We start from the raw sequence: 26,629 nt of genomic DNA on the forward strand, positions 1-26,629 counted from the left end.
CTAGAGTTTATGGGAATTGGAGGCCAAAAACAGCTAAAAGCTCACTGGTTCTGCAGGCCTGTATTAAATTCACAAAAGGAATGGTTTCAGAAAATGATACATCTTTAAATCAACATTTACTGTCATACCATATCTGTTTGTCTATTTTATTTTCCGGAACTCTTATTGTTTTTTTATGCTTGCATTAAGGATATACTGGGGAGAAAAATCAACTTCTAAAATGTATATATATTTTAAAAGGACTACATTAAGGATACCACAATTGGTTTTCCAATCACTATAGAAAGAAATAGATCAAACTGTGCTATATTGATTGGGACATGAACAAGTTAAACTATACTTTATCAATGAAGATGTATTAAAAGAATGTAGGAAAATAAAGAAAGAGGCATGGAGACTGAGAGTCCTTTGTAGTAAATCCTAGTCTACTCACCATCTGGAATTTCCTCATGATCCTCATCAATCCCACGTTTTACCACTCTTGGTCTGGTCTGACCATCTTGTGTGGTACCCCATTCATCTGGCATTGCAGAAGGTTGGAACTGAACTATAACCTGCAAAGTCAATATCTCAAATCACACCAATGCATGTGTATTACAATTTAAAGGTACACGATTACACTATAATCTAAGACAATTAAAAGTAACACAGCGAAGAATGCAACCATTTGAACATTTCTTTAGAACAGTGGTTCTCAACCTGTGGGTCCCCATGTGTTTTGTCCTACAAATCCCAGAAATCTCAGTCAGTTTACCAGCTGTTAGGATTTTTGAGAGTTGAAGGTCAAAACATCTGGGGACCCACAGGTTAAGAACCACTGCTCTAGAAGAACTTCCCTAGAACACATACAAAGAGCTAAATAAAAGATGAGACAGTTTTGCTCTGCACATGATTGAACTAAGGTACTTTTAGGAATTGATAACAAAAAAACTGCCTAGAGTTTGTGACAATGAATTCTTGAATAATATTCAATTGCATTATTTATAAATTTGCATCAGTTCCCTAGTCCTCATGCACACCTACAACTAGCTGGATTTTTTATGTTTTGGGCCTACTGCAAATGAAAACAGCTAAAGATGGGGCTGGAAACTGAGGTGTTTCTATAAGCCAGATGCCTCCCAGAGAAATAATTCTGCAGTCAACAAATCAAAGCCACACCACTGTCTTGAAGTCTCACTCCCTTAACACTATTGCTTCTCAAAGGACAGTGGTTGCAGAAGCACCAACTTCACCTGCCATTTCTCATCCAAATCAGGATAGTGACCAGTGCACAAAGTGAGTCAGACGGAGCAACTACTCAAGATACTATATTGCCAGTGTCTAAAGAAGTCACGGCTATAGGCAAAGACTATATCCCAAGCCAGTTTCACTGATTTTGTACCTGCTCCAGTCAACAGAAGACAGTAGCCCTGTCCGAGAAAGAGCAGGAGCAGGAACAGGAGCAGGAGGAGCAGGAGGAGGAGCAGGAGGAGCAGGAGGAGCAGGAGGAGAAGGAGAATTTATTTATATTCTGCCCTATTTCCCCGGGGGGACTCAAGGCAGATGGCTTGTAGTCAAAAAGCAAAAGCAAGGAAAAGTTTCTAGGAAGGCAGGACATCCAAAAAAAATGCTTCTCCTGTCTCACTTCCAACCTGCCAGCATGCGCACTAGTTTTACCAGAAACTCTGACATAGGAGCCCTCAAAGTTTATGATTGCCCTGCCATTTTAATATAGAAAATGGAGCTCATCTCAGGACCAAAACTGCTTTATTTGCTGGTGAACAAGTTATGCTGATCTTGACATATTGCTGTATCCAACCATGTAATGTTACTTTCCGATCATTATCCACATTACCTTAGGATTATGCATAACAATAGTTTCGCCACCTGGAAATTCCAGTCGCCGATGCCACTGATTTGTGGTAACAGCTTTCTTATATTCTGCCTACAAAAAAAAGCAAATTGCCTCAATCAAACTTTAAGCATCACAGTGTCAAAGAGGACACTTATACAATTTTCATTTATTGATAATTTGCACTTTAAAATATTAGTTACTACCAAGCTGTTTTAAAAACTTTGTTATGTTAATGTATATATGTACGTACAGTGGTCCATATCTTAGTTACATCTCGTATGGATTACTGCAATGCACTCTGAAGACGGCTCAGAAGCTTCAACTAGTACAAAGATTGGCAGCCAGGCTGCTGACGGGGCATGTTATAGAGATCATATGACCCACCTTCTGAAGCAGCTTCTCTGATTGCCTATTTGCTTCCAGGCCCAATTCAATGTGCAAGTTATCACCTATAAAGCTCTGCACAGCTCTGGTCCTGACTATTTACGCGACCTCCCCCCCCCCCCCCCCCATATGAACTTGTTCGAGCCTTACAATCGGCTGGGGAGGCCATCCTCTTGATCCTTCCTCCACCGCAAGAGGGAGAGGGCCTTCTCAGCAGTGGTCCCCCGACTTTGGAATGCCCTCCCCAGAAAGATTAGACAGGCATCCACCCTCACGGCATTTAGGAGGGACTTGAAGACCTGGTAATTTAGACAGGCTTTTGGTAATGATCAGTCAATCCCTATGATATGGATTTACTTTGATTGGTGTAGCAAGCCCTCTTTTAGCTCATAGGAACGACTGTGTTCTAAATCCAATGTTCATAATATTTATTATTTGTTTTGTTACTTGTTTGTGCCATATTATATGATGTGGTAATTTTAATGTATTGCACTTTATTGTATTATTTATGCTGTAAGCTTCCCTGAGAGGGGGTTGTTGTTGTTGTTGTTGTTGTTATTTACTTGGAGTGCTTATTTTTGACTAATCACATTTCTTGCTGTCATTTACTGTTTAAAGATGGCAAGAGCTATCAGGCATATAGTTTTTTTTCTCCATCAGGCCTTAGTCGTTCTAACTGCCATACCTCTGCTGGATCTTCATAATGTTCAACTTGCAACAGGGATGGGAAAAATGTGAACTACGTGAAGCTCCTGAACTCCATTTCTGCAGCACCCAAACACTCCCCCAAGCCCTTCCCCAACTTTCCTCATTTTAAAAAAAGTAAAGTTTCAATTTCAGGTGATTTTCTGGGGGAAAAATCCCCAAACCCCCCAAAATGCAATATATTAAAAAAAGAAAGAAAAAAAGACTGAAAATCATGTAAATTTGGAGACTAAAAGTGATATATCAGTCTTTTCTAATGACATGGCCATTATTATCTCATAAAACTAAAGCCTCTTTACCATCCTAATTTAAATGAGTTGTTATCCAACATACTCACCTCCAGCTTTTCACTGAAATCTTCTGTATAAGGAATGAATCTGCTGTCTGTGTCTCCCTTATAAAACCAAGTACACCGTCTCACTTCAGATGGCTCTTCTTCCCAATACACAGCTTTTCTAACTCGGTCATAGAGATAAACATCATAACGTCCTCCATCAGTACTCAAAAGCACACTCTCTGGATCAGGTTGCACTAGAAATATAAAATAGTTATTTTGGCAACATGCCTCTTACTTTTCCAACTGATTTACCTATGCATTTGAGACAGAAGTGCTTTTTCCCACCAACCTTCATAAAGAACAATAAAGGCAGAACAAACAGTGCTTCTTGGGAAATGTAGCATTTTGATAACATTTCTAGACTTACTATTGCATGTCTCTTTCCCCAGCTATTCCACTTTGCTCACTGGTAGTCATCAGAATGTGGACAGTATATGAAATAAACAAGCATTCCCACATGCAATAATTCCAATCAATTTTAATTGGTACCAGCACTTGGAAGAGTGTGGTCAGTAGGAAAAGACACCACCATAAGTATGGGGAAATGGACAGCACTGAAAGCTCAGTAGATACCAAATAGAAGGAAGAGGAAACAGGGGGGAAATGCCATGAAACCCAGGAAAAGCAAGTGACTTGTGAGCTTATTTTCTCTTTGGAATACTTTTAATGGTAAGGTCAATATCCATTGATTATGTTATGTAAATTTGTACTTAAAATAAAATGTATTCCATGTAATGCTCTATTTCATTTATGTTTCTTTCTGTACTGACAATCATTCATTAGGATTCCTCTCTTAAAAGCAATGGCGATGTTTTATTTAATATCATGTTGTATATTACAAAGGTCACACAGTCCACATAATGTATTTCTACTGAATCTTCTTAATCCACCAAGAAGGCATTGACATTTATATTTATGGCTTGAGAAACCAATGCTCAGAGTTAGCCCAATGAACATTCTTTGATGTGTTTGGAGAGGGACAGCATGTTCCGTTCTTTTTATAGTCTCTTGACCAACAAGATGTACCTGTCTGTTTATCCACACGAAAGCTCTCAAGGAAAACAAAACAAAATTCTGCCTGAAATATGAAGACTCAAAGAAAAAACAGCAGTGGTTTTTCATAATCACAGACTTGGATGAGAATAGAGAAGCCATCTGATATGCAGGAACACACAGTCAAAGCAGCCCTGACAGATGGCCATTTAGCCTCTGCTTTAAAACCTCCAGGGAAGGAGACTCCACCACATTCCAAGGTGGCATATTCCACTGCCGAAATATTCTTACCATCAGGAAGTTCTTCCTAAAGTTTAAGGGGAATCTCTTTTCATCCATTAGAATCTATTGCTCCATGCCCTAATCACTAGAGCAGCAGAAAACAAGCCTGTCCCTTTCTCAAAATGTTTGGTGTTTTTTTCTATTGCCAACTCCACAAGAAATTTTCCATATTTCCCATGGATATATTGGAAACTAGGGAACACAGGGGAAAATGTCCCATGGAAATATTGGAAATTAGGGAATATGTGGGCGAAGAGCCTTTTTCTTCCTCACTGAATTAATTTCTGTTCAAAACAAAGTATTTCTCTGTTAAAATGCTAGAAATTATGTGACATGAACCTGTGAGATCACCTAGAAAGGTGGAATATAAATAAAATAAATAGAAAATTGTCATATCAAGCATTCAAACAAAAGTTGCATTTCTGTACCTACTAAATGCCAACTTTATAACAATGTACAGGGGTTCCTCTATTGCTTGTTATGGGAATATACCAGTGAAGAGGTTGATATTTATAATGCAGAGTTAAAGTTAACATCCACACATGCAACTAACATACACCTTAAAATATGTATTAACATATGAAACTGTTTGTCTGAACAATTTGGACCAGTTTATTACAAAATTTTTAGGTTTTTCAGACAGCACAAATTACGAGTTATATACCTGGGCAGCCCAAGGTGCAGCAATTTATAGGCCGGATATTTTCATAATTTTACTTTGACAACTTTAATGCTTTTATATTTCATAAACAGACTTTTTGTAACTAAAAGAAATTATATTACTAAAGTAGTAAAACAAATTTAAGTTTGATATGAATATTTCAATTTTCCTCGATTTCTGTTCCCTACTTCTCCCTCCAAAAAAATAGGGAAACCCAACATTGAAATTTTCATACACACACACACACCGTGAAAACAAAATGTAGAATTTGTGAGTTATGCTTGTCTCTGAATGTATGACTTGCCAGCTACCACATTCTGATTATTATGTATCCAAAGCCAAAATAATGATGCAAAGGTATTCTTAAATCTTACCAGAATTATAAACTTCCTCTAGAGCTGCAGAATCTAGGAGACTGAATGGCATCCATAGCTCCTTGTTTTCTACCTCCTTGCAGTAAAACCAATGGGGCTGAACTGGTTCGTATTGGTTTTGCAAAAAGTTGGGAGGTGCCTTCACCAGTGCACCTGCTGACATGGAGGCCTGAGGTGGAAGTGTCGACTGTGGTAAAGAAAATTGAAAACAAAACCATTTAAATTATTAGAAATTGCCTCAAAGTTTTGCTCTTTTTAATTCCAGATTACACACCCACAAAATTCATTTGCCTTTTGGATTATAACAATCATGCACATTAGTTCTATTTCTTCAAATAACTTCTAGAATCACCGCATCTCAAGTCTAACAAGCTTGTTCTCAGTTACTTAATTCCATATACCTGATCACTAAATATTTTCAAGCTTAATTAAATTTAGGACATCCAAACATGAAATTCAAATTAATACAATTTTCCAAAGTTAAATTTCCTGAAAATTCAATAAGTTTCAGAATGTTGTGGGAATGTTTAAAATTCACTTACAATTTTTAAAATTCACTTACAATTTTAAAGTGGTCCACTGATCAATCGTTTAATGAAATTTTGGGCAGACTTCACAAAGGCAGCTATAAATGCATAGTAGCGGTTCTCAACGTGTGGGTCCCCAGACGTTTTGGCATTCAACTCCCAGAAATCCTAACAGCTGGTAAACTGACTGGGATTTCTGGGAGTTGTAGGCCAAAACACCATGTGACCCACAGGTTGAGAACCACTGGCCTAGGGCAATGGAGCTCAAACTGTGCTCCACGGAGCTCTTAGGGCTCTGCAAAGCAGTCAGTGGCTCCCCTTCCCCCGGGAAGTACGTGGCCTCCATTGCACTGCAAGCTATGAGGCCTTCCAGGCGCCACTTTTAATTTGATTTTCCTGCAAGGCAGAAGCAAGTTGAACCGGGTGGCCCCTGGTTGCTCCTACTACTTGTATTATTATTATTGTTCTTATTCTTATTCTTGCAAAGGCTGGATGACTACATGTTGGGGGTGCTTTGACTGTGATTCTCCTACAAGGCAGAAGGAGGTTGGGACCTCCTGTGGATGGCCTGTGGAGTCTTCCACTGAAATACTGTTAAGTTTATGTTGGTTAAAACTGTTCTTCATTGCAAATGTTGTGTTGTTCTTTCTTTCTTTCTCTCTTTCTTTCTTTTTGCACTACAAGCACGGTATATGCAATATGCAGTCCGTTCGTGTTTTTGTCAATTAGTTCACACAAACATTCTCCATCCACTGACCTGGCTCATCTGTTCAAATTTTAAAATGGAATGCAGCTCCTGTGTCCAAAAATTTCTTGGGGCTCCGCAAGAAACTTTTCCTTCAAAAAGGGCTCTGTGGCTTTAAAAATTTAAGAACCGCTGGCCTATAGTAATGCATTTGTTACTGGTTCATGATCCCTACATATTCCCTAGTTTAGAACTGTATGTGTGTAGGTACTGTGAAATATTCTCAATCTTCATTTATGGGGCAGCTGTTGCAAGCAACCCAAGGGTCTGTATTCATACTGATTGGGAAACAGCTGGCTGACATTTCTATCCCTCTTGTGTAAACAATCTCTTGTGCAAAAGGGAACTAGGACAGGGACCATGCTTCTGCATGTCAGAACTAACATCAATCAGCTGTTTCCCAATTGACAGAGATACCTGTTTCTCATAGAAGCTGTTGCTTAGTAAGTGGGATTGGGAAGTTGGGACGTGACAGTGTAGTTAAACCAGTTAAAGAGAATTCCAGTCATTTTTATCTTCTATATCAATGGTTCCCAACCTTTGGTTCTCCAGATGTTTTGGACTTCAGCTCCCACAATTTCTAACAGCTGCTTAGATGGCTGGGATTTCTGCAAGTTGAAGTCCAAAACACCTGGAGGACCAAAGGAACTACTGTACTATAATATTAAGAAGTCAAATATTCATTGAAATACAAACTTTTCCCTTCCTTTTGCCCTATCTAATAGTCACCATAGGAATGAGAACCATGGAGGAATCAAAACCATAAATGAAGATATCAGCCAATGGTTCTTGAGGATGCAGGCAGTTTTTCTCCAACATCTGAAAGACATCAGCTTGAGGGAGGCTGGCACATACATTTCATTTAAGAATAAATATATTTAGTCCAGTAATACTTTCCAAACAGTTTATTCTGGCCTTTTCATTCCCAAGTACCTCCTATTCACTATTCTGAACTATAGGAAAGACTGGAAGATGGAGGGAAAAGAACCCCAAGTCAAAAGCTATAGACCAAGCCTCTTCAACCTGTGGCCCCCCAGGTGTTTATGGATTTCAGTTCCAGGAGTTGGAGGCACAAATACCTAGAAGACCACAGGTTAAAGCAACAGGCTTTCAAAGTCTAATACTATTTCCTAAATGTTAAAAGAAAAATTTCATACCGGTGGAAGTGACCCTGGAGGAGTTGAATACATTTGGGTGGATGGTATAGGAGGTGATGGCTGGACACTCTGGGTGGGTGGCTGACTCTGCTGCAACTGTGGTGGAGTGATGTAAGGATTGGCTCTACTGCTTATAGTAGTGTGACGATATGGGTTGTAGCTTTGCTGTGATGTGCCATGAGGAGGAGTTGAAAAGCCAGCCACTGGAGAACCACTCTGCTGGGACATTTGGTATGAACTAATTCCTTGTAGAGAAGTTGGTGGTGTGCTAAAAGACTGTGATTTAGAAGGAGCTGCTGAGAAAGTACTTGGCCCGTCTTGTGTTCCAGGCAGAAGCGGGAGAGATGGTGGAGGCTTGGAGAAAACAGACATCCCAGTTTGAGGTGGAGATGTCACTCCTAAGGGTGATTGTCCAATGCTTCCAAAGGGATCACTGCTACTAGGAACTTGGGAAAAATAACTGAATGTTGGTGGAGGAATAGGATTTGCAGAAGTCTGGCCTAGGAAGCTGTCTTCTTCACCAACATCAGTGGCATCATCTGCAACAAAGGACATAACGATTATTTTTAAAAGGTACGCTTGCACACATCAGTTCCCGATATTAACTTTTTTTGTATTAGGTTAATGCAGCGGTTCTCAAACTGTGCTCCACGACTCCGTGAAGCACAGTCAGGGGCTCCACCCCACATGACCCCCACCCCCCTACCTAGGAAGCACAAGGCCGGCAGCACAGCCTATGAGGTCTCCCTTGCACCTCTGGCAGTGTAGCCTATGAGACCTCCTAGGCGCTGCTTTTACTGTGATTTTCCTGCACGGCAGAAGCAGGTTGGACAGGGTAGCCTCTTGGTTGCACCTATTATCATCATCATCATCATCATCATCATTCTTGCAAAGGCTGGATGGCCACCTGTTGGGGGTGCTTTGACTGTGCAAGGCAGAAGGTGGTTGGAATGGATGGCCCCTAGGGTCTTCCACTGAAATACTGTTAAGTTTCAGAGAGTACATAAACTTCTCAGTTTTCCCATTTTAACAAGCAAATTCAACCTTTTGGTCAAGAAAAAAGCCAATTCTTGAACAATGCCAAAATGTCACTGCCTGGCAACAAATCTCCAAGGCCTTTCTTAGAACTGTAAACAAGCACTTTCTATTCGAGATAAAGATTGACCATGGGACTTTCCCATGTGTCCTACTAAGGAGATATCGATTTGAAGTAAATCCATTATTTTCTGTTATGTCCATTTAAATATTAAAGAAAACCATCCTTAGGCCAGACATTTCAAGGAACAACATGTCATAACATATCTGGTTTTAACTTTTGTGGATTTGATTATTCTGGCAGATGTTGACCATAAAGTCAAGATGCTAGAGCTTTCTAAATGTATTATCTTGCTTTTTAAAAATGCAGCTTTCCTATTATTGCAGGGGACTCGCATGCCTAGGTGCTGTGAAGGTGGAAAGCCTACTGTATATGTATGCATTTTTTTTCAACATTGCTGTTTGGAGGGGAAAAGGTTTTTGCTCATTCCTCATAGGTGTTTACTCCTCTTGTTGCTTCAATAGTGCAAGTTCTTTCATACTGCAAATTCTCTCATCACTCTTTTCTTCATTACACATGCTATTTTTTGCTCAAATTCTAGTAATTATCACTTTTGTTGGAGTCTTCCCTAAAATGGCTTAAACTATTCAAAATTCTCTTACAGCACTTTCATTTCATTTGCAGCTTTAAAACCAGGACTAGTTACCATAGTAATAGTTTTTGACCCAAAAAAGGCCATAATTGCACATTAAAAAACAAAAAGAGTTGAGATATGGCAGGGCTTTAATTTTTTTTCCTCTACCAAGTGAAGTTATTCTCCATGGTTATCTCTTTTTTAAAAAAAATAGGCTTACTATTTCAATAAAGTCATTTTTTTTTCCTTTTGCCTATATCCCTTTTGCTTAGATACAGAGCAGCACAACAGGAAGAAGAGCCATACCTTACTGTATATGACCAGTAATTCCATATTCTGGCTAAATCTGTAGATGGTTTTTAATTTTTTAGACATCCAATTCACTCTGATACAATTGTATCCCTTCTCCAAAGGAAAGAATACTGCTTTTTGTCCTAGTTACGTCACTAACTAGTAATAATAAAGTTCACATTAAATATCAAACATTACTATTTTTAAAAGTCATTTAACTAACATGCCATGATATTTTATTGACATTTAATGTCTTAATATTTAATATGCTTTTGAACATGACTATCCAATAAGGAATGCATTTAGAGCACTGTAAACTTTTGCAGATCACTTTCACATTAAAACAGAAAAGGGCTGTCAAAATTACTTCCCTTTTAACAATTAAAGGCAATGTTGCAAGTTATCCTAAGTACTAAATTCAAATTATTCCTTGACATAACCAATCATAATGAAACCCTAATTTGTGTTTACTACCATTTCTCAAAAATAACTGAAATTTGAAATAACTTCTGAAGACATGTACCAATCATTAAGTTATTGTATTTTATCACATAATAGTCACACTTTCCCCCACTTCAAAAAAGGGGGTGCGACTAATATGAGGTGAAATAAGGGCTATGGGGCTTTACCTGGCCAGCAACCAAGGGAGACCCCATAGGTCTCTCCCTAACTGGAACCTCAAAACGGGGTGTGCGACTATTATGAGATAAAATGCTTTTTTGTTTTTCCAAAATGGTTTTTAAAACCACAACCTCTATTAGAAGACTAGCAAAAGTATAATTACATTCTAATTCACATTACCAAATATGTTGTCAAAAGGAAGTTACATCATCTTTGATAACCACAGTTTACTAATGAAAGAACTGGATATACTACATGGATCTGGAGTTCAAAAAGTAAGTCAAGATTTACAATCTACCATGAGATATTGGAATAATCTAAAGTAATAAAACAAGCCTTTAATAAGGCAGGTTCTAGTGCCCAAAAGTTTGCACTACAATAAATTACCTGACCTGGGTTCTTTGTAACTTCAAGACATGTAGACGCACAGTTGCTCCCTGTTTTCCTAGGAAAGATATAATAATCCCCAGGCAATGGAGAAAAGGAATATGCTAGTATGAAATACTGTTTTTATTCAAATCTAATGCTCACCTTTTTTGGCTACATTATTTTCCCAAAATTGGGGTGCACATTAGATATGCTAATCTTAGTGTTAAGCTAAAGCAAAAGGGGAATTCAATTTAGGAGATGGATGTCATCTCTAATTTAACTGTCATGGCTTAATGCTATGCAATCCTGGAATTTGTAGTTTGGTGAGGCATCAGCATTCTTTGGCAGCCCCCATGATTCCAAACTACAGCCCTAATGACCCCATAGCACTGAGCCAAGGCAGTCAAAGTGGATTTATTCTACAGCACAGATCCATCCCAAAGATATCTTAGGACATCTTAGGAAAAAAGAAGAGGGGCCAACCAAAAGCAAGATGGATGGATGGTATCATTTAAGTGACTGGCTTGACTTTGAAGGAACTGGGGGTGGCCACAGCTAACAGGGAGCTCTGGCCTTGGCTGGTCCGTGAGGTCACAAAGAATCAGAAGCGACTGAATGAATAAACTACAAAGGATATCTTTTCCATTGCTGAAAGCTTTGGTGTTCCAACACTTTTATTTTTAAAGAGGGAATGATAAGTATGCACCCTAATGTGCACTTTTGGCCAAATGACAAAGAATGCCTTTTGCCACTACACATTACATTTGCCAGCAATTTAATTTTTTTTTTGGTTTCAAGGATTTGAAAACTGAGGTGCATATTAGATTTATTAGCAATTAGACTCGAGTAAATATGAGGAATTCTAGAAAAATGTTTTGCTTCTACCAAAACACTGAATGTTGGGTTTTATAAACTCAGTAACAAACAAATCCGCCCTCAAATCTGGTGTTGAAGTTACATTTTCTTTAATTTAATTAGTAGAAATATTTCACTTCAGCAAGCATGGACAGCTCAAATATATCCCCACATGTTGAGTCCCTGTACTTAAGGAACGCAGGTATCAGGAAAAACTATAGATCAATAATTAATGTAACAAGAGGGGGAAGAACATAGCAATCCTACACAAATTAAAAGTGGCCACTCCCACAAAGCCCAATTATTACAATTATTCAAATATGCAACACGTACATACAAAGAATCCTATAAAGACATTCGCTGCTGGAAGCAAGAAGTGTTGACATCTGAAAACACACTTCTAAACTAACTGTACTGCTACTCACTTTTTTAAAGCTGTCACAGAGCAGGAACACAATTTCTAGCTCCACTAGCTCAACAATATCAACTTTCCTCTGTAAAAATCATTTACTATAATGAACATTCATACACTCATATAATGAACATTCATAAAGTATCATTAGTAAAAATCTTGAGCAACACACTGAACTGGATAATATGACAGCATATTATTCTGAAACTAATAATACTAATAATAATATAATTGTTATTTATATCCCACCTCCCATCTCCCAAAAAGGGACTCAGGGAGGCTAAAAAGGCACTGCAAGTGCAGTATAAACATCAACAGTACATGAGTATAAAACAATTTCACATAAAAGTTATAAACCACTATCAACACATAAAATAAAATCCACAATTTAAAAACAATTCCCATCAATGGTTAAAACTAGCTACCATGAATACACAACTAAAGTGCCAAAGTGTCATTCTAATATAGGACCATTTCAGCCTATGCAAAGCGAAACTACCTGTTCAAAAATCCACGTTTTTAAGCTAGAACTGAATTGAGCCCAGAAAATTATCAGAAGCCAATGAAGCAGCTTTAATAGGGGCACAGTATGTTCCCTATAGCTAGCTCCAGTTAGTAATCTGGCAGCTGATCTTGCACTAATTGAAATTTCTGAACCTCACGTAGAGTGCATCATAATAGTCCACTCTAGATGTAACTCGGGCATGGACTACCATGGCCAAGTCATGCTTTTCGAGGTACAGTTGCAGCTGGCACTCAAGTTTTAATTGTGTGAAGGCCCTCCCGGCCACTGCCAACACCTAGCTTCAAGTGTCAATGATGAGTCCAGGAGGACCCCCCAGACAGCAGACCTGTGTCTTAAGGGAAGTGTAACCCCGTTGAGCACAGGTTGTCACCCTATGCCCCAATTGGTCTCGCAACTGACCAGAAGAACCTCTGTCTTGTTAGGATGAGGTCTCAGCTTGTTGGCCCTCATCCAATCCATCACAGCTACCAGACACTGGTCCAGGATCTGGGAAGCTTCCTTGGACTGGGGTGGAAAAGAGTAGAAGAGTTGTGTATCATCTGCATAGAGATGACACCCAATTCCAAAACTCTGGATGACCTCACCCAGCGGTTTCATGTAGATATTGAAAAGCATGGGGGAAAGAATGGAACCTTGCAGGACCCCACAGGTCAATCTCCAGGGATCGAAACAGGTGTTCCTCAGCATCACCATCTGGGTACAATCCTCCAGGAAGGAGCAAAGCCTTGTTTGAGTCCACAGTGCTCTCTGGATGTAGGTGAACTACAACTCCAAAACCAAAGGACACTGCCCACCAAACCCTTCCAGTATTTTCTGTTGCTCATGAGAGAACTGGGTGCCAATTTTGGTTCAATTCCATGGTTGGTGGGGTTCAGAATGCTCTTTGATTGTAGGTGATCTATAAATCCCAGCAACTACAACTCCCAAATGACAAGATCAATTTTTTTTGAGTGAAGGACATACATTGGGTTGTTAAGTGTCTTGTGTCCAAATTTGGTGTCAATTCGTCCAGTGGTTTTTGAGTTCTGTTAATCCCACAAACTAACATCACATTTGTATTTACATAGATCAGGGGTTCTCAACCTTCCTCATGCTGTGACCCCTTAATACAATTCCTCATGTTGTGATGACTCCCAACCATAAAATTATTTTCCTTCTTACTTCATAACTGTCATTTTACTACTGTTACCAAGCCTAATGTAAATATCTGATATGCAGGATGTATTTTCATTCACTGGACCAAATTTGGCACAAATACTTGATACGCCCATATTTGAATACTGGTGGGTTTGGGGGGGGGGGCTTGATTTTGTCATTTGGGAGTTGTGGTTGCTGGGATTTGTAATTCACCTGCAATCAACGAGCATTCTGCACGATAGAACTGAACCAAACTTGGTACACTGAACTCCCATGGCCAACAGAAAATACTGGAAGGGTTTGGTGGGCATTGACTTTGAGTTTTGGGGATGTAGTTCGCCTACATCCAGAGCACCGTGGACTCAAACGATGATGGATCTGGATCAAACTTGGCACAAATACTCAATATGCCCAAATGTGAACACTGTTGTAGTTTGGGGGAAATAGTCCTTGACATTTTGGGAGTTGTAGTTGCTGGGATTTGTAGCTCACCTACAATGAAAGAGCATTCTGAACCCCACCAACGACAGAATTGGGCCAAATTTCCCACATAGAACCCCCATTACCAACAGAAAATACTGTGTTTTCTGGTGGTCTTTAGTGACCCCTCTGACACTCCCTCGTGACCCCTCCAGGTTGAGAACCACTGATATAGATTGACATTCACAGGGTCCTTCCATACAGCCATATAACCCAGAATATCAAGGCAGAAAATCCCACAAGATCTTCTTTGAACTGGGTTATCTGAGTCCACACTGCCACATATCCCAGTTCAAAGCAGATAATTTGGGGATTTATTCCGCTGTGTGGAAGAGGTCTAACATAACAAGCATCCCCGGAGGCGCGATGCTTTCCGCTCCAAGGCCGCCTTCTCCTTCTTGGGTCTGGGCTCACCTGAGGGCAGGAGGCCAGGAGGAGGCGGCGGGGGCGGCGCTGGGGCCTGGCTGACCGGGATGAAGGGGACGGTGAAGTTGAACTCAGTCGCTGACGAAGAGAAGAGCAAGTTGGTGCCGCTATTCGCGCCGGAGGAGAGGCCTCCCGCGGCCACGGAGGCTTTCGGGGCAGCCATGTCTCACTCTCTCCACAGTCCACGTCTCAGCCTTCGCTTTCTGTCTCTTTCTGTCCCTCAGCGCTTCCGGCCGGCCTCTTCCGCCCGAATCCAAGATGGCGCCGCGACCGACTTCCGCTTTCCTCTCGCGCCAACCTGAGCCCGCGCTGAGCAGAGAGGAAGAGGCGTGGCTTACGCTGCCATCGCCTCAGCCCTGAGAAGGAGGAGGAGGAAGGGAGCAGACACTCGGCTTGTTTGCTTCCTCCGTGTTTGGAGCCATTCGTGCCTCCGTTTCCGCTTCTTGTCCCCGGCCTGAAGACTTCCCAGAAGCGGGGAAATGCCGTGTGTGGCGGACTGGCTGAACTGCCCCCTCAGCATCGTGCAGGGCGTCTTCGGTGAGGAAGAAGGAAGGGAAGGGAGCAGAGGGAGGAAGAGAGAAGAGGCTGTGACTTCAGGCCCACGGGGAGGGAAACAGCAACAAAAAGCTGAAAGACAAGACTGAGGCCCCTTCCACACATTGAACTGGATTAGATGGCAGTGTGGACTCAGGTAATCCAGTTCAATGTGTGGAGGGGGCCTCATTGTGGGTTATCTGTCTTGATAATCTGGGGGGTGTTCTGCTTTAAACTGGATTATACGTGTCCACACTGCCAGATATATTTATTTATCGTGTCAGGAACAGACCAAACAGTTGCATTGCATTTTTTAACAAACAAACAGAACACAAAGTTTGCAACCTTGGTAGTTGATTAAATGGCCTTTGACCTGTACCTGGCCACTCCGGTGTTACTATAAGAAGGTCCTCCATTGTGTATGTAGCAGGGCTCAGGTTGCATAGCAGCAGGTGGTCAGTGGTTTGCTCTTCTCCACACTCGCATGTCGTGGATTCCACTTTGCGGCCCCATTTCTTAAGGTTGGCTCTGCAACTCGTGGTGCCAGAGCGCAGTCTGTTCAACACCTTCCAAGTCGCCCAGTTTTCTGTGTGCTTTTATTTGGTATCAGCCATTGGTTGAGGTTCTGGGTTTGAGCCTGCCACTTTTGGACTCTCGCTTGCTGAAGTGTTCCAGTGAGTGTCTCTGTAGATCTTAGAAAACTATTTCTTGATTTAAGTCGTTGATGTGCTGGCTGATATCTAAACAGGGGATGAGCTGGAGATGTCACTGCCTTGGTCCTTTCACTATTGGTTGCTACTTCCCAGCAGATGTCAGGTGGTGCAATACCTGCTAAACAGTGTAATTTCTCCAGTGGTGTAGGGCGTAGACACCCCATGATAATGCGGCATGTCTCATTAAGAGCCACATCTACTGTTTTAGCATAGTGAGATGTGTTCCACACTGGGCATGCATACTCAGCAGCAGAGTAGCATAGTAACCTCAACGTGCTTTACATTGAGCTATCCTTGTACCAAGTTCGGAAATTCCAGCTGATTCAAAATACAGCAGCCAGATTGGTTACAGGAACATCTAGGAGTGAGCATATCACACCCATCCTAAAGTCACTCCACTGGCTGCCAATTAGTTTCCAAGCAAAGTGCAAGGTTTTGGTTTTGACTTTTCAAGCCCTACATGGTTTGGGTCCAGTTTACCCAAAGGATTGCCTTCTCCCATTCAATCCGCCCCACACACTCTGGTCTTCTGGGGGGTGTCTGCTCCAACCAGCCAGAACCCAACTGGCAGCCACTACCCAGAGGACCTTTTCATCAGCCACCCCAAGTCTGTGGGACGACCTGCCAGTCGTTTAAGACATGAGTGAAGACTTATCTCTTCTGGCAGGCCTACTCAGTCTTTAAACATGACTTTTAAGTATCCTTTGCTTGATCTCTGTTTTGTATGTTTTAGTATGTATTTTGTAGAGATTCGATTTCATGTGTAACTTTTGTGTAGGTGCATTTTAGTGTGTGCATTTGTAGTGTTTTTGCTATGCTTATATATTTTAATTGTTTGGAAACTGACCTCAAGCCATGACAAAACGTGGGAATAAAATTATTATTATTATTATCTGACACAAAACCACAGCATGTCACAGCAAACGAGATCTAAAACAAAGGAGATGGCTTTTAAGTCATGTGCTGAGGCTTCCAGGCAGACTTAAGTACTGTCTGCCCCTCTTTTGAGAGTGTAATCACTAAACAGGCATGCTTGAAGAGGTCAAAATAAGGTGATTGGCCCTGAGGCTGGTGCGTGTCAAAGCTAGGTACTAATCAGGCAGTGTCATGTTTTATTTGTTTTCTTTCCTTGGAATATCCGGTACTAATCTAAGTGGGGTATTTGTATCTCACAAAGTGGATCAATTTAAATTCTTAAGAAAAGGGATTCAACAAGTACGCATCATAGTTAGTTGCTGCAACACATATTAATATATTTTATGCTACCCTGCAGTTTAGTAGACCTTTCACTATCCAGAAATATAATCCTTTGATCTCTGGGTTCCTAAATCTTTTGCTCAACAAATTCTATACTTATTAACACAGTTCTTTGAAAAAATCCTTCAACATGTTTCTTAAATGTAGCAGCACTGAAATCTGTTTGAAATCAAAGTGCCTAAAATTTTCAGAACAAAGTAGTCATTTGGTAGACAACATTAGTGGACTAGTCAGTTTGCTGAACTAGAAGTATTTCTTCAAGTGGTCTCATTTAGACAGGATAAATAGGACACCCACATCCCATCACTTTATTAATAACCATAGGTTATTAATGATGCCAAGAAATATAAATATCTGTGCTATGCAGTTGATGGATTATCAGTTTTTCTCAACATTATATCCTTCATATAGTTGTGTTAAATTATAAATACCATCATCTTCATCCATAATGGAGTTGTCATGAGTGTATTGGGGGAGCATGTTGAGTAAGATTGATATAAATCAGTGGTTCTCAACCTGTAGGTCCCCAGGTGTTTTAGCCTACAACTCCCAGAAATCCCAGCCTGTTTACCAGCTGTTGGGATTTCTGGGAGTTGAAGGCCAAAACATCTGGGGATCCACAAGTTGAGAACTACTCCTCTAAATATTCATTGTGTGACCACAAATGCAGTAATAGTGTACTGTAGTTTGTTTCGGTTTTTTCATCATGTCGGAAGCAAATTAAGAATACACTTTTAATGTATAAAAAAGCCACAAAGTTAAAAACTTGGCGTTATACTAATTTTCCTTTGACCAAAAGCTGGCCACTTGGAGTGCCTCTGGTGTCATTATGAGAAGGTCTTCCATTGTGCATGTGTTAGGGTTCAGGCTACATTGTAGTAGGTGGTCTGTGGTTTGCTCTTCTCCACACTTGTGTGTCATGGACTCTACTTTGTAGCCCCATTTCTTAAGATTGGCTCTGCATCTCATAGTGCAGTCTGTTCAGCACCTTCCAAGTCACCTAGTATACTGTGTGCCCAGGACAGAGTTTCTCATCCAGTATCAGCCACTGATTGAAGTTCTGGGTTTTAGCCTGCCACTTTTGGACTCTCCCTTTCTTAGTTGTTTCTGCAAGTATCTCTGTAGATCCTAGGACGCTATTTCTTGATTTAAGACGTCGGTGTGCTGGCTGATACCTGAACAGAGGATGGGCTGGAGATGTCAATGTCTTAGTCCTTTCATTACTGGCTGCTACTTTCCAACGGATGTTAGGTGGTGCAATAGTGATAATGTAATGATGCACTGGGTCGTGTTTATAAACTTTGAGACTTTTTAAAAATAGTGTGGACACTGAGCACATGGAGGGAAACAAAAAAAAATTGAATGCACCTCCACATGATGTTCGAAAAGAGCCTGTTACTTGTGTGCAGCTGTAATCCTATTTGAGCTCTGCACAATTGTGAACCAGCTGCATAGTTCTATCGGATTTTCCACTGAATTCATGGGCATTTGTGGACAAGAGGGTAAGCTCAGGTTTGTCATTAAGAGACATCTTTTAATCTCAGCTTCATTGTTTTGCATGGAAAATCCAATTTAAGTTTGTGTACGTGGCGCTTTACGTGACAATTGTTACAATTGTTCATCTAACAGTTTCCTGTCTCAAGCTTGCAATTGAATCTTGATTCACTTCTAAGAAATCAGTACTTTACTTGGAATACATATATTTTAAACATACTGTTTTGCGTAGTCACTTAATATAACTGATTTTTTTATTTCAATTTGTTTTTTCCTTGCTTTAAAATTATTTCAGCCACTTTGGTTTTCAGTGTGTCAGGGGGAGGGGTACTAAATGTAATATAAAATCAATTGCATTTTGAATTAATACTTTTGTGATACAATAAAAATGCAAACTTTTAACATATAAAATGTGTGTTCATAGTGCTTGTGCCAAGCACAGTTTCACATTAACATTTTCAGTACTTTTTTCAGTTAGAAATTAAAGTTGTTCTACTTCTCTATGCCAGCGTGAAAAGCTCTTGGTTACATTCTCCTGGTTTCTTTAGCTACCACATTTTCCAAGCTAGTTCATGTTTCCTACTTATACTAATATAATTAGGACAGATAAATATGTTTCTGGTTCCCACTGTTACCTGCATTTTATTGTAGCCCACTGATGGTTTGAAAACAAAAGTAATGTTTCTGTTTGTAAAAGCTTTAAGAGGAAACTGATTGTTACCTACAAAAAAGGAAAGCTGTCAGAACTACAGGTGGTTGACCAGAAAATGCTACTACCAGTGAAACAATTAAAGAACATAACAGAGAATAGGGAATTTAGTCTAAAATCCATGGCTTGGCAGGGTTTTTGTTTTTTTTTTAATGAGAGAGATAGTTACTGACGAGCAAACAATTCTTCATTTGGCACAGTATTCATCAAATTGTATTTTGCCATATGCCCCCTATCTACATGCCTACCAACTCAAAAAGTTGTCACAGTAGTGGCTAATTTTGCAGACATGAGATTCTATCAAACAAAGAACCCGTGCACTCAAGTCCTGTAATAAAGTAACCTCGTGAATGATAATTTTTACTTCTGTTTTGTTTTGTATTAGATGAGTAAATATGCCAGTTCTCTTTGTTTTAGATCATGCTGCTGTATTTCAGTTCATTTTATATGTTTTATTTTAGCTCAAAATAGTCCAAACCCAGAATGGGAAAAAAAAGTAATTGAATACTTCAGAGAGAAGCTAAAAGAAAATAATGCCACTAACTGGGTAAGACTGCACTTGCTTATATACATCTTGTGGTGCTGTCCTTTTGTTTTGGAGATCGTCCTGCAGCTCAGTGTGCACAATCATGAGGGTCCACAGATTCACTTGATGGAGGGCATCTATTTGTACACATGCACACACCTCTCGGCGATGGGAAAGGTCAAGATCTGAAGGTTGCTAGCAAGAGGAGGATATAAAAGTGGATGTCTCTTTTGTCTGAGCAAGTTCCATGTTTTTCTTCTATAAGCAAATTTGGGAATGCAGTAATCTTTGAAGCAAGGGGCATAGTCTTCTCCCAACTCTTGATAAAGTGCTGGATGTTAGTTCAGAGTAACTAACCTCCAGCCAGGAGTCACAGGTATTCATCCCTTGACTGACTTTCCCAGAAATGAGTAGATTTCATTTCATAAGTTGAGTGGTCTGAAAAAGTAGTGAAATGGATGTACTATTCCCAAGATAAAAGATGATAAAAGATTTTGAGGAAAAAAATGTTAGGAGAAGGTGGAACTGAAACAGTTTTATTAACTTGACAGACACTGAAATAAGTTGAATGAGACCTCAAGGACTGTGAGATCAAGTGGCTTAGACGATAAACAGAGAAATACAGAAGTGATAATGCTAGTGGGATTAGACATGGTGTTCAACAAAGTTTTGTATTAGTACTAGTTGAGCTTTTGGGAACTTGAGTAAAAATGGCAAAATTGCATTAAGATGAGTATTTTTTTTCCATTCTTTATGACAAGTCTTTTGATATTATTTGCAGTAAGGCAAGAGGGTAGCTGCATACATGCAGATGTGTACTAAGTCAGATCATAGATGAAGCATTTGAGCTCTGCTGTTAGTGAGTAGCAAACACAATGTTCTATACAAGGGATAAGGAAAGTTACATTGGCCTGCCATTACCAAATACCTACAAAAACCCTATAAAAATGGACAGAATCTGTCATTTTTGAGCTTAGGAGTGAAGGTGACTTGACACTGTATTGTTGAAGACTTTCATGGCTGGAATCATTGGGGTTTTGTATGGTTTCCAGTCTATATGGCTATGTTCTAGCATCATTTTCTCCTGACTTGACATTACATTTGATCAATCAAGATGTGAGAAAGAGCCAGGAAAAAATGCCCCCTGCCCCAGTGCAGTTATATATTGTGTTAAATATCCCATATGTATATCTTGTTGCCTCTATCCTTAACATCCTTAAGGTATGCTATCATATGTTTAGGATAAAGCATGGTGTAGGTAGTAAAAGTCATGAAAATATAGCAATATGACACAGAGCGATAACTTCAGCCCCAGACAGCTCTTACTTTCAATGTCTGTGAGTTGTTTGAATGTAAATTGATTTCACCTTAGCTATCATAAAACATTGTAATAGTCAAGTTATTTAGTAAGTACCTATTAATTCTTGTGAAGTCTTACTTGTAAATATCAGTACAAGTAGGGCTTCACTTGTTCTAGGAGTCTGGGATATCGTTTGAGTAATGGACAATTAAGTCTTATAATAGAGAACATAAATTCAATTAGAGAATTGAGTATGTTTACTATATTAATACAGTGTGATGATTCAAACTGTGTTCCTTTTAAAGCCAAACATATACTTTTTACATATTAGAATGAAGAGCTAAATTACTGTAGAACATGTGACTTGGCTCATGTCCCCCAACATGTCAGTGTCCCACACCTAGCAGCAAACAATTTCTTTACCACAAACAATTTGGGGGAAAATTAGTATTGTCTAGTAACAATATTTTCACTCTTACATAATTCCATTTTAGCTAAATGAATGAACAGAAAGGATAGAGCTGGTTTATTTAAGTATAGGTTGATTCCAGATTTTGGCTTCAATCCAGTTGCTAGTCCTAACTAAATTGAATCCTTTGCATCTGTAGGAATTATGTAAGAGTTGATTTACCTAATCCCCATTGAGTCATTAGATTTATGTTAATTGAGATTTATAATCAAATTTAGATAGACTAGACTAGTAGTATAATTCAGTGTGCATATGGTCTCATTAAGTCTGGATTCAGAAGAGTATACATTAGTTATCCCAGCTCTATGTGTGTATCTCAATTGATTATTTTGAATATTGTATACATTACTGATTGAAAGGTAGTAAGTGAAATTCTGATTAATTCAAACGATCCATTTAATATTTTCTTTTTTTATATATAGGTGCCTTCATTGAATGATGTCCCTCTCCATTATCTGAAGCCCAATAGTTTAGTAAAATTTCGCTGTATGGTTCAAGATATGTTTGATCCTGAATTTTATATGAATGTTTATGAAACAGTTGACATACATACTAAATCACGTGTAAGTGGACTTTCTTGATTGCAGTCCTGTGTCTCTTTCATACTTGTCTACGCACGCCTTTGTTCATAGTGTCCTTATTCTACAGATGCCCACGCTAACTAAATACTATTTCTGGGTGGCACCATCCACACCCTCTCCCAGATCTTTGCTTGTTGCTACATTTTGCACAAGGCTTTTATGAAAGCAGCCTGTGACTCTGCTTTTGCAGAAGCTCTAGGAGAAATAAAAAAAAAAGTCATTCTCCTTTTACTCCCAAATCCTCTTGCATGTATACCAGGGGAGGAAAAGTTCAACCCCCCAAATCCACTTTTGCAAGAACATAGCACATGAGAGAGGTCAAAGTAGTGCCTTCCATAAAACAAAGATAATATCCATACTCTGCCCTTTTAAAACAAAGCACTGGGAATTGAGATGGCAAACAGCCAGTCCAAAACAAGATGCAATATAGAACCATCATGCTCTTGGAAGAAAGTATGTAAAGTTAGTACAGGAAAAGAAAGCACAGAGGGAAAGAGTTATATTTTAAGGAGTGACTGAAGAATTGGGAAAGGGAAGTAGTTTAAGTTTCACTGATCTGTATATTGTTATAGATCCCTAGAGTAAACTTTGTAAATGAAGCACTTGCTTCCTCTTTTGTAAGCTGGAACTAATGAAGTTCAGGTCTGGTTTGATCTGAATTGTCCTAAGAAATACAGCTTTAATGTATGTTGTCTTAGGCCCCATCTACTCTGCCAGATACTGGAGTTTAACTGCAGTTTAACTACATTATATGGCAGAGTGGATGGGGCCTCACTTAAATTAGTGGGATAGTAGAGAGTTGGTCCTTCACCTACTCAGGGCAATTAGAATGGATATTCATGCTTTCTCAATACTATTAAGGAAAATGGACCCATTCATTGCTTGGATTCCTGTCTGTTTGAATTGTGTTCTAAAAAAACAATGCTATTCATTTATAAGTTGCCATCTCCAATGACAACATAAAAAAATCAAACTTGGTTCTATTTGAGCAGAACATTAATATTTATTTGTTGGTATTTATTTTCACATGATTTTAGCACAGTTAATGATGTAATGGCATATATTTCTTCCTACTGAGGCTTGGAAGACCGTCTTCAGGTCTCCTAATAACTGGACATGCCAAGAGCTTGGATGTGCAATCCATAATGTCATTTTTCGATGAACTGCATTGTATGTTATGACAGAAGGCTCATCTGTGCTTCTTGAGTTACAGAATATTGTCTCCTAAGTTATCCTGACAAACACATTTGTAAGGTTTCTAGTATAGCCTCTTGATATCTCATGGACCTTTCAGTTCAGCATGGATACAAACAATAATTGCTGAGCTGTGTGATAATACCCATAATTGACATTCCCAGCATTCTTTTAGTCACTGATGGTTGGGGTTTTTTTTTTTAAGGAAGCACAGACAACATTTCTTGCACATTGAATTGCTGTGAGGGACAGACAGAAGAGAACTCTTAAATCTTTGACAAATTTAATTTAGATTTTGAGACATGTATCACAGCAGAAACACAAATGCTAGACCAGAGGCCATTCTGCTATATGTAGATATTGGTGTGAACAGGATATATCCGTAATCTATCATTTTCTTTTTCTTTATCAGGTTTCTCATTTTGGAAAATACAGAGATATAGCAGAATGTTCAGTAAGTACAAACACTAGATAAGAATATTATGGCATTTGTTTTCATATTTTTGCATTGGTCAATGTACAGCAGATTTTCAGAATATAGATACTTGTTGACATTTTAGTTAAACCTTTAAAGCAGTGGTTCTCAACCTGTGGGTCCCTAGGTGTTTTGGCCTACAACTCCCAGAAATCCCAGCCAGTTTACCAGCTGTTAGGATTTCTGGGAGTCAAATGCCAAAACATTTGGGGACCCACAGGTTGAGAACCACTGTTTTAAAGAGATATGTCCTGTAACAAATTCATCACTTGTGTGTGCCTTCTCATGCATCACCTGCATTGTTCCTTAAAGAAACTATAATTAGAAATCCATTCATTGGTATAATAAAACGAAAGATGTGTTGTCTTGCAATGCCAAACAACTCACTGCTAGTGGGTTATTGGGAAGAGCAGAATTTTTCCCCTGTAGCCCACTCACAGTGTCCTCTACTCACTGTGGGGAAGATAATGGCGCTCCATGCAGTCATACTGGTCACATGACTTTGGATACGTCTATGGACAATGCCAGCTCTTCGGCTTAGATGAGCACCACCTCCTAGTGTCGGACATGACTAGACTTAATCTCAGGGGGAACTTTTACCTTACTGGTTGAATATTTGGTCCCACAGCCACATCTTAAGCTTCTTCCTGAAAGACAGGAGGGGAGGGAGCTGACCTGATTTCATTGGGGAGGGAATTCTATAGACGAGTCTTCCTTATTAAAGGAACATAATAAATTTTTTACTTTTTGATTAGCACTTACAGACATTTTTGAGTTGTCTAATACTATGTATTATTCTTTTCTCTATTCTAGGCTCAACAAGAAATAGACTTAAATCCCAAACGAATAGTCACTGCAGACAGACAGACTTTTTATTGTGTTCCAGTGCCTGGAGAATCAGCATGGGTGAAAGAAATATCCTTTTTACCATTTTGTCTATGTTATATATCAGTATGCTTTTTAAAAGAGATTACAGCAATACACATTCTCAGGCATTTGAAAGATTATTTTTCCTTAGTTCTGGAATCTTCTCCCTAGGTACCTCTCCGCAGTGGTTTTGTATACTTTGTGTGGGCTTTTTAATTTAATTAAATCTTCAGTTTTTAAATGCAGCCTTAATTAAATCTTCTAAAAACCAGGGTTCCCTCTGGTAGGTTTCCCAGAGCAGTAACTGTTTCTTCAATGAATTGTATAACATTTATTTTAAGGGCAGATTAATGTTCCTGGGGGAGAAAGCAATTTTAAATAGCATAATGTCATAAAACATGCTCATTGACATAATTAGCAATTATCCTTTTGTGGAATGAATATTACCATTGTGGTTAAATTCTCAGGTAGACATTTCTAACCCAGCTGATGTTGTGAGGCAATTTAGGAACTGTTATGAAGGTTTCTAGTGACTTTTGGATCCGGAGTGTGGATTACACACATTAATTCAAGGTTGGAGAATTTCTGATCTTGGAAGATAACTCGTGTTTTTTTCTCATTCACTTCTTTGGGGTATATTTTGATCTGCCTGCTCCTTTTCTTTGGTTGAGTCCTCTTTTCTACAAAACTACTCAAAAGAAAAAAAAACATGATTTATCCTTTGATACAACTCTATGTACTCTTAACTGTGTTCTGCCCTTGTGCAAAGAATGTGTGATAAAGAACTCTTTCCATATCTGACATTCTTGACACACACCTCCTGAAAAGAGAGTGTTATTCAATCTGTCACTTAAAAATTAAATGCAATCAAAATAGCAGAACATAATGTGAATTATCAAATAAGGAATGTCATTGTTACCCTCAACATAAATTTTACGCCTATACCAGTGCAAGCCAAGCTCGAGTTTGTCCTTCAACGTCTTACACACCAAGTCGCCACAAGAGAAGTTATGAGGAAGATGAAGATATGGAGTTGCACCCATCTAAACAGAGAGAACAACATCTGGGTATCAACTAATGCTTTTTTTCTTTCAAAAAATACTTTCCATTATTAAATTATGGTATATCTATAATTTATTCGGAGGTAGTATGCTTTGAGGATGTAGAAAAGTCTCTTCAGTATTCTCTATCTACTACTTAGTCAAGTATACTTAAGTACCATATATACTCAAGTATAAGCTGGTCCTAATATAAGCCAAGGCACCTAATTTTACCACAAAAACTGGGGAAACTTATTGACTCTAGTATAAGCTGAGGATGGGTGCTGCAAATTTCAAAAATAAAATAGATACCAATAAAATTACCATATATGCTCAGGTATAAGCCAACCTGAATATAGGCTGGGGGGCTTTTTCGGCCTAAACAATGTGCTGAAAAACGGCTTATACTGCTGGTCCTACCTTTCCATATCTGACAGAAACAAAATACATCCATTCTTTGATCACCAGCAGAATTGACTTTCTTCGCCGCATGGAAGTGGTGCCTCTTAAAGTAACTTTTCAAAGGGGTTTACAATTGGGGCAATAATGTCATAAACATAGCTACACAGCAGTTTTGAATGTTGCTTTCCTTTGAGTAAATCTAAGTAACTGTTTCTGTATTCACAGTTGTGTTACTATTGCCACAGTTGAACCTCCTACAAACATCCAACCTACCTACCTTAC

The 26,629-nt window shown here is 39.2% G+C and overlaps 2 protein-coding genes across 4 annotated transcripts in view; one reads left to right on the forward strand and one right to left on the reverse strand.

The window, feature by feature from the left end:
- The window catches only part of SEC23IP (SEC23 interacting protein), a 38,696-nt gene extending 23,661 nt beyond the window's left edge, over nucleotides 1-15,035 (reverse strand). For all 3 annotated transcript variants that reach the window (XM_060768538.2, XM_060768537.2, XM_060768536.2), the window contains exons 1-6: nucleotides 14,775-15,035; nucleotides 8,000-8,538; nucleotides 5,571-5,757; nucleotides 3,261-3,454; nucleotides 1,835-1,924; nucleotides 434-554 (exon numbers count right to left, since the gene is read on the reverse strand). In XM_060768538.2, the coding sequence (XP_060624521.2) occupies nucleotides 434-554; nucleotides 1,835-1,924; nucleotides 3,261-3,454; nucleotides 5,571-5,757; nucleotides 8,000-8,538; nucleotides 14,775-14,949 (1,306 nt within the window). In that variant the 5' untranslated portion in view covers nucleotides 14,950-15,035. The remainder of the gene's footprint in view (nucleotides 1-433; nucleotides 555-1,834; nucleotides 1,925-3,260; nucleotides 3,455-5,570; nucleotides 5,758-7,999; nucleotides 8,539-14,774) is intronic.
- A 72-nt stretch (nucleotides 15,036-15,107) lies between these two features.
- MCMBP (minichromosome maintenance complex binding protein) overlaps nucleotides 15,108-26,629 on the forward strand; it is a 28,777-nt gene continuing 17,255 nt past the window's right edge. The window contains exons 1-6 of the mRNA XM_060768539.2: nucleotides 15,108-15,323; nucleotides 19,955-20,040; nucleotides 22,211-22,351; nucleotides 23,976-24,017; nucleotides 24,852-24,953; nucleotides 25,843-25,972. Coding sequence (XP_060624522.2) covers nucleotides 15,266-15,323; nucleotides 19,955-20,040; nucleotides 22,211-22,351; nucleotides 23,976-24,017; nucleotides 24,852-24,953; nucleotides 25,843-25,972 — 559 coding nt within the window. The 5' untranslated portion in view covers nucleotides 15,108-15,265. The remainder of the gene's footprint in view (nucleotides 15,324-19,954; nucleotides 20,041-22,210; nucleotides 22,352-23,975; nucleotides 24,018-24,851; nucleotides 24,954-25,842; nucleotides 25,973-26,629) is intronic.

This window comes from Anolis sagrei, chromosome 3, assembly GCF_037176765.1.
Source record: "Anolis sagrei isolate rAnoSag1 chromosome 3, rAnoSag1.mat, whole genome shotgun sequence".
NCBI classification, from domain to species: Eukaryota; Metazoa; Chordata; class Lepidosauria; order Squamata; family Dactyloidae; genus Anolis; species Anolis sagrei.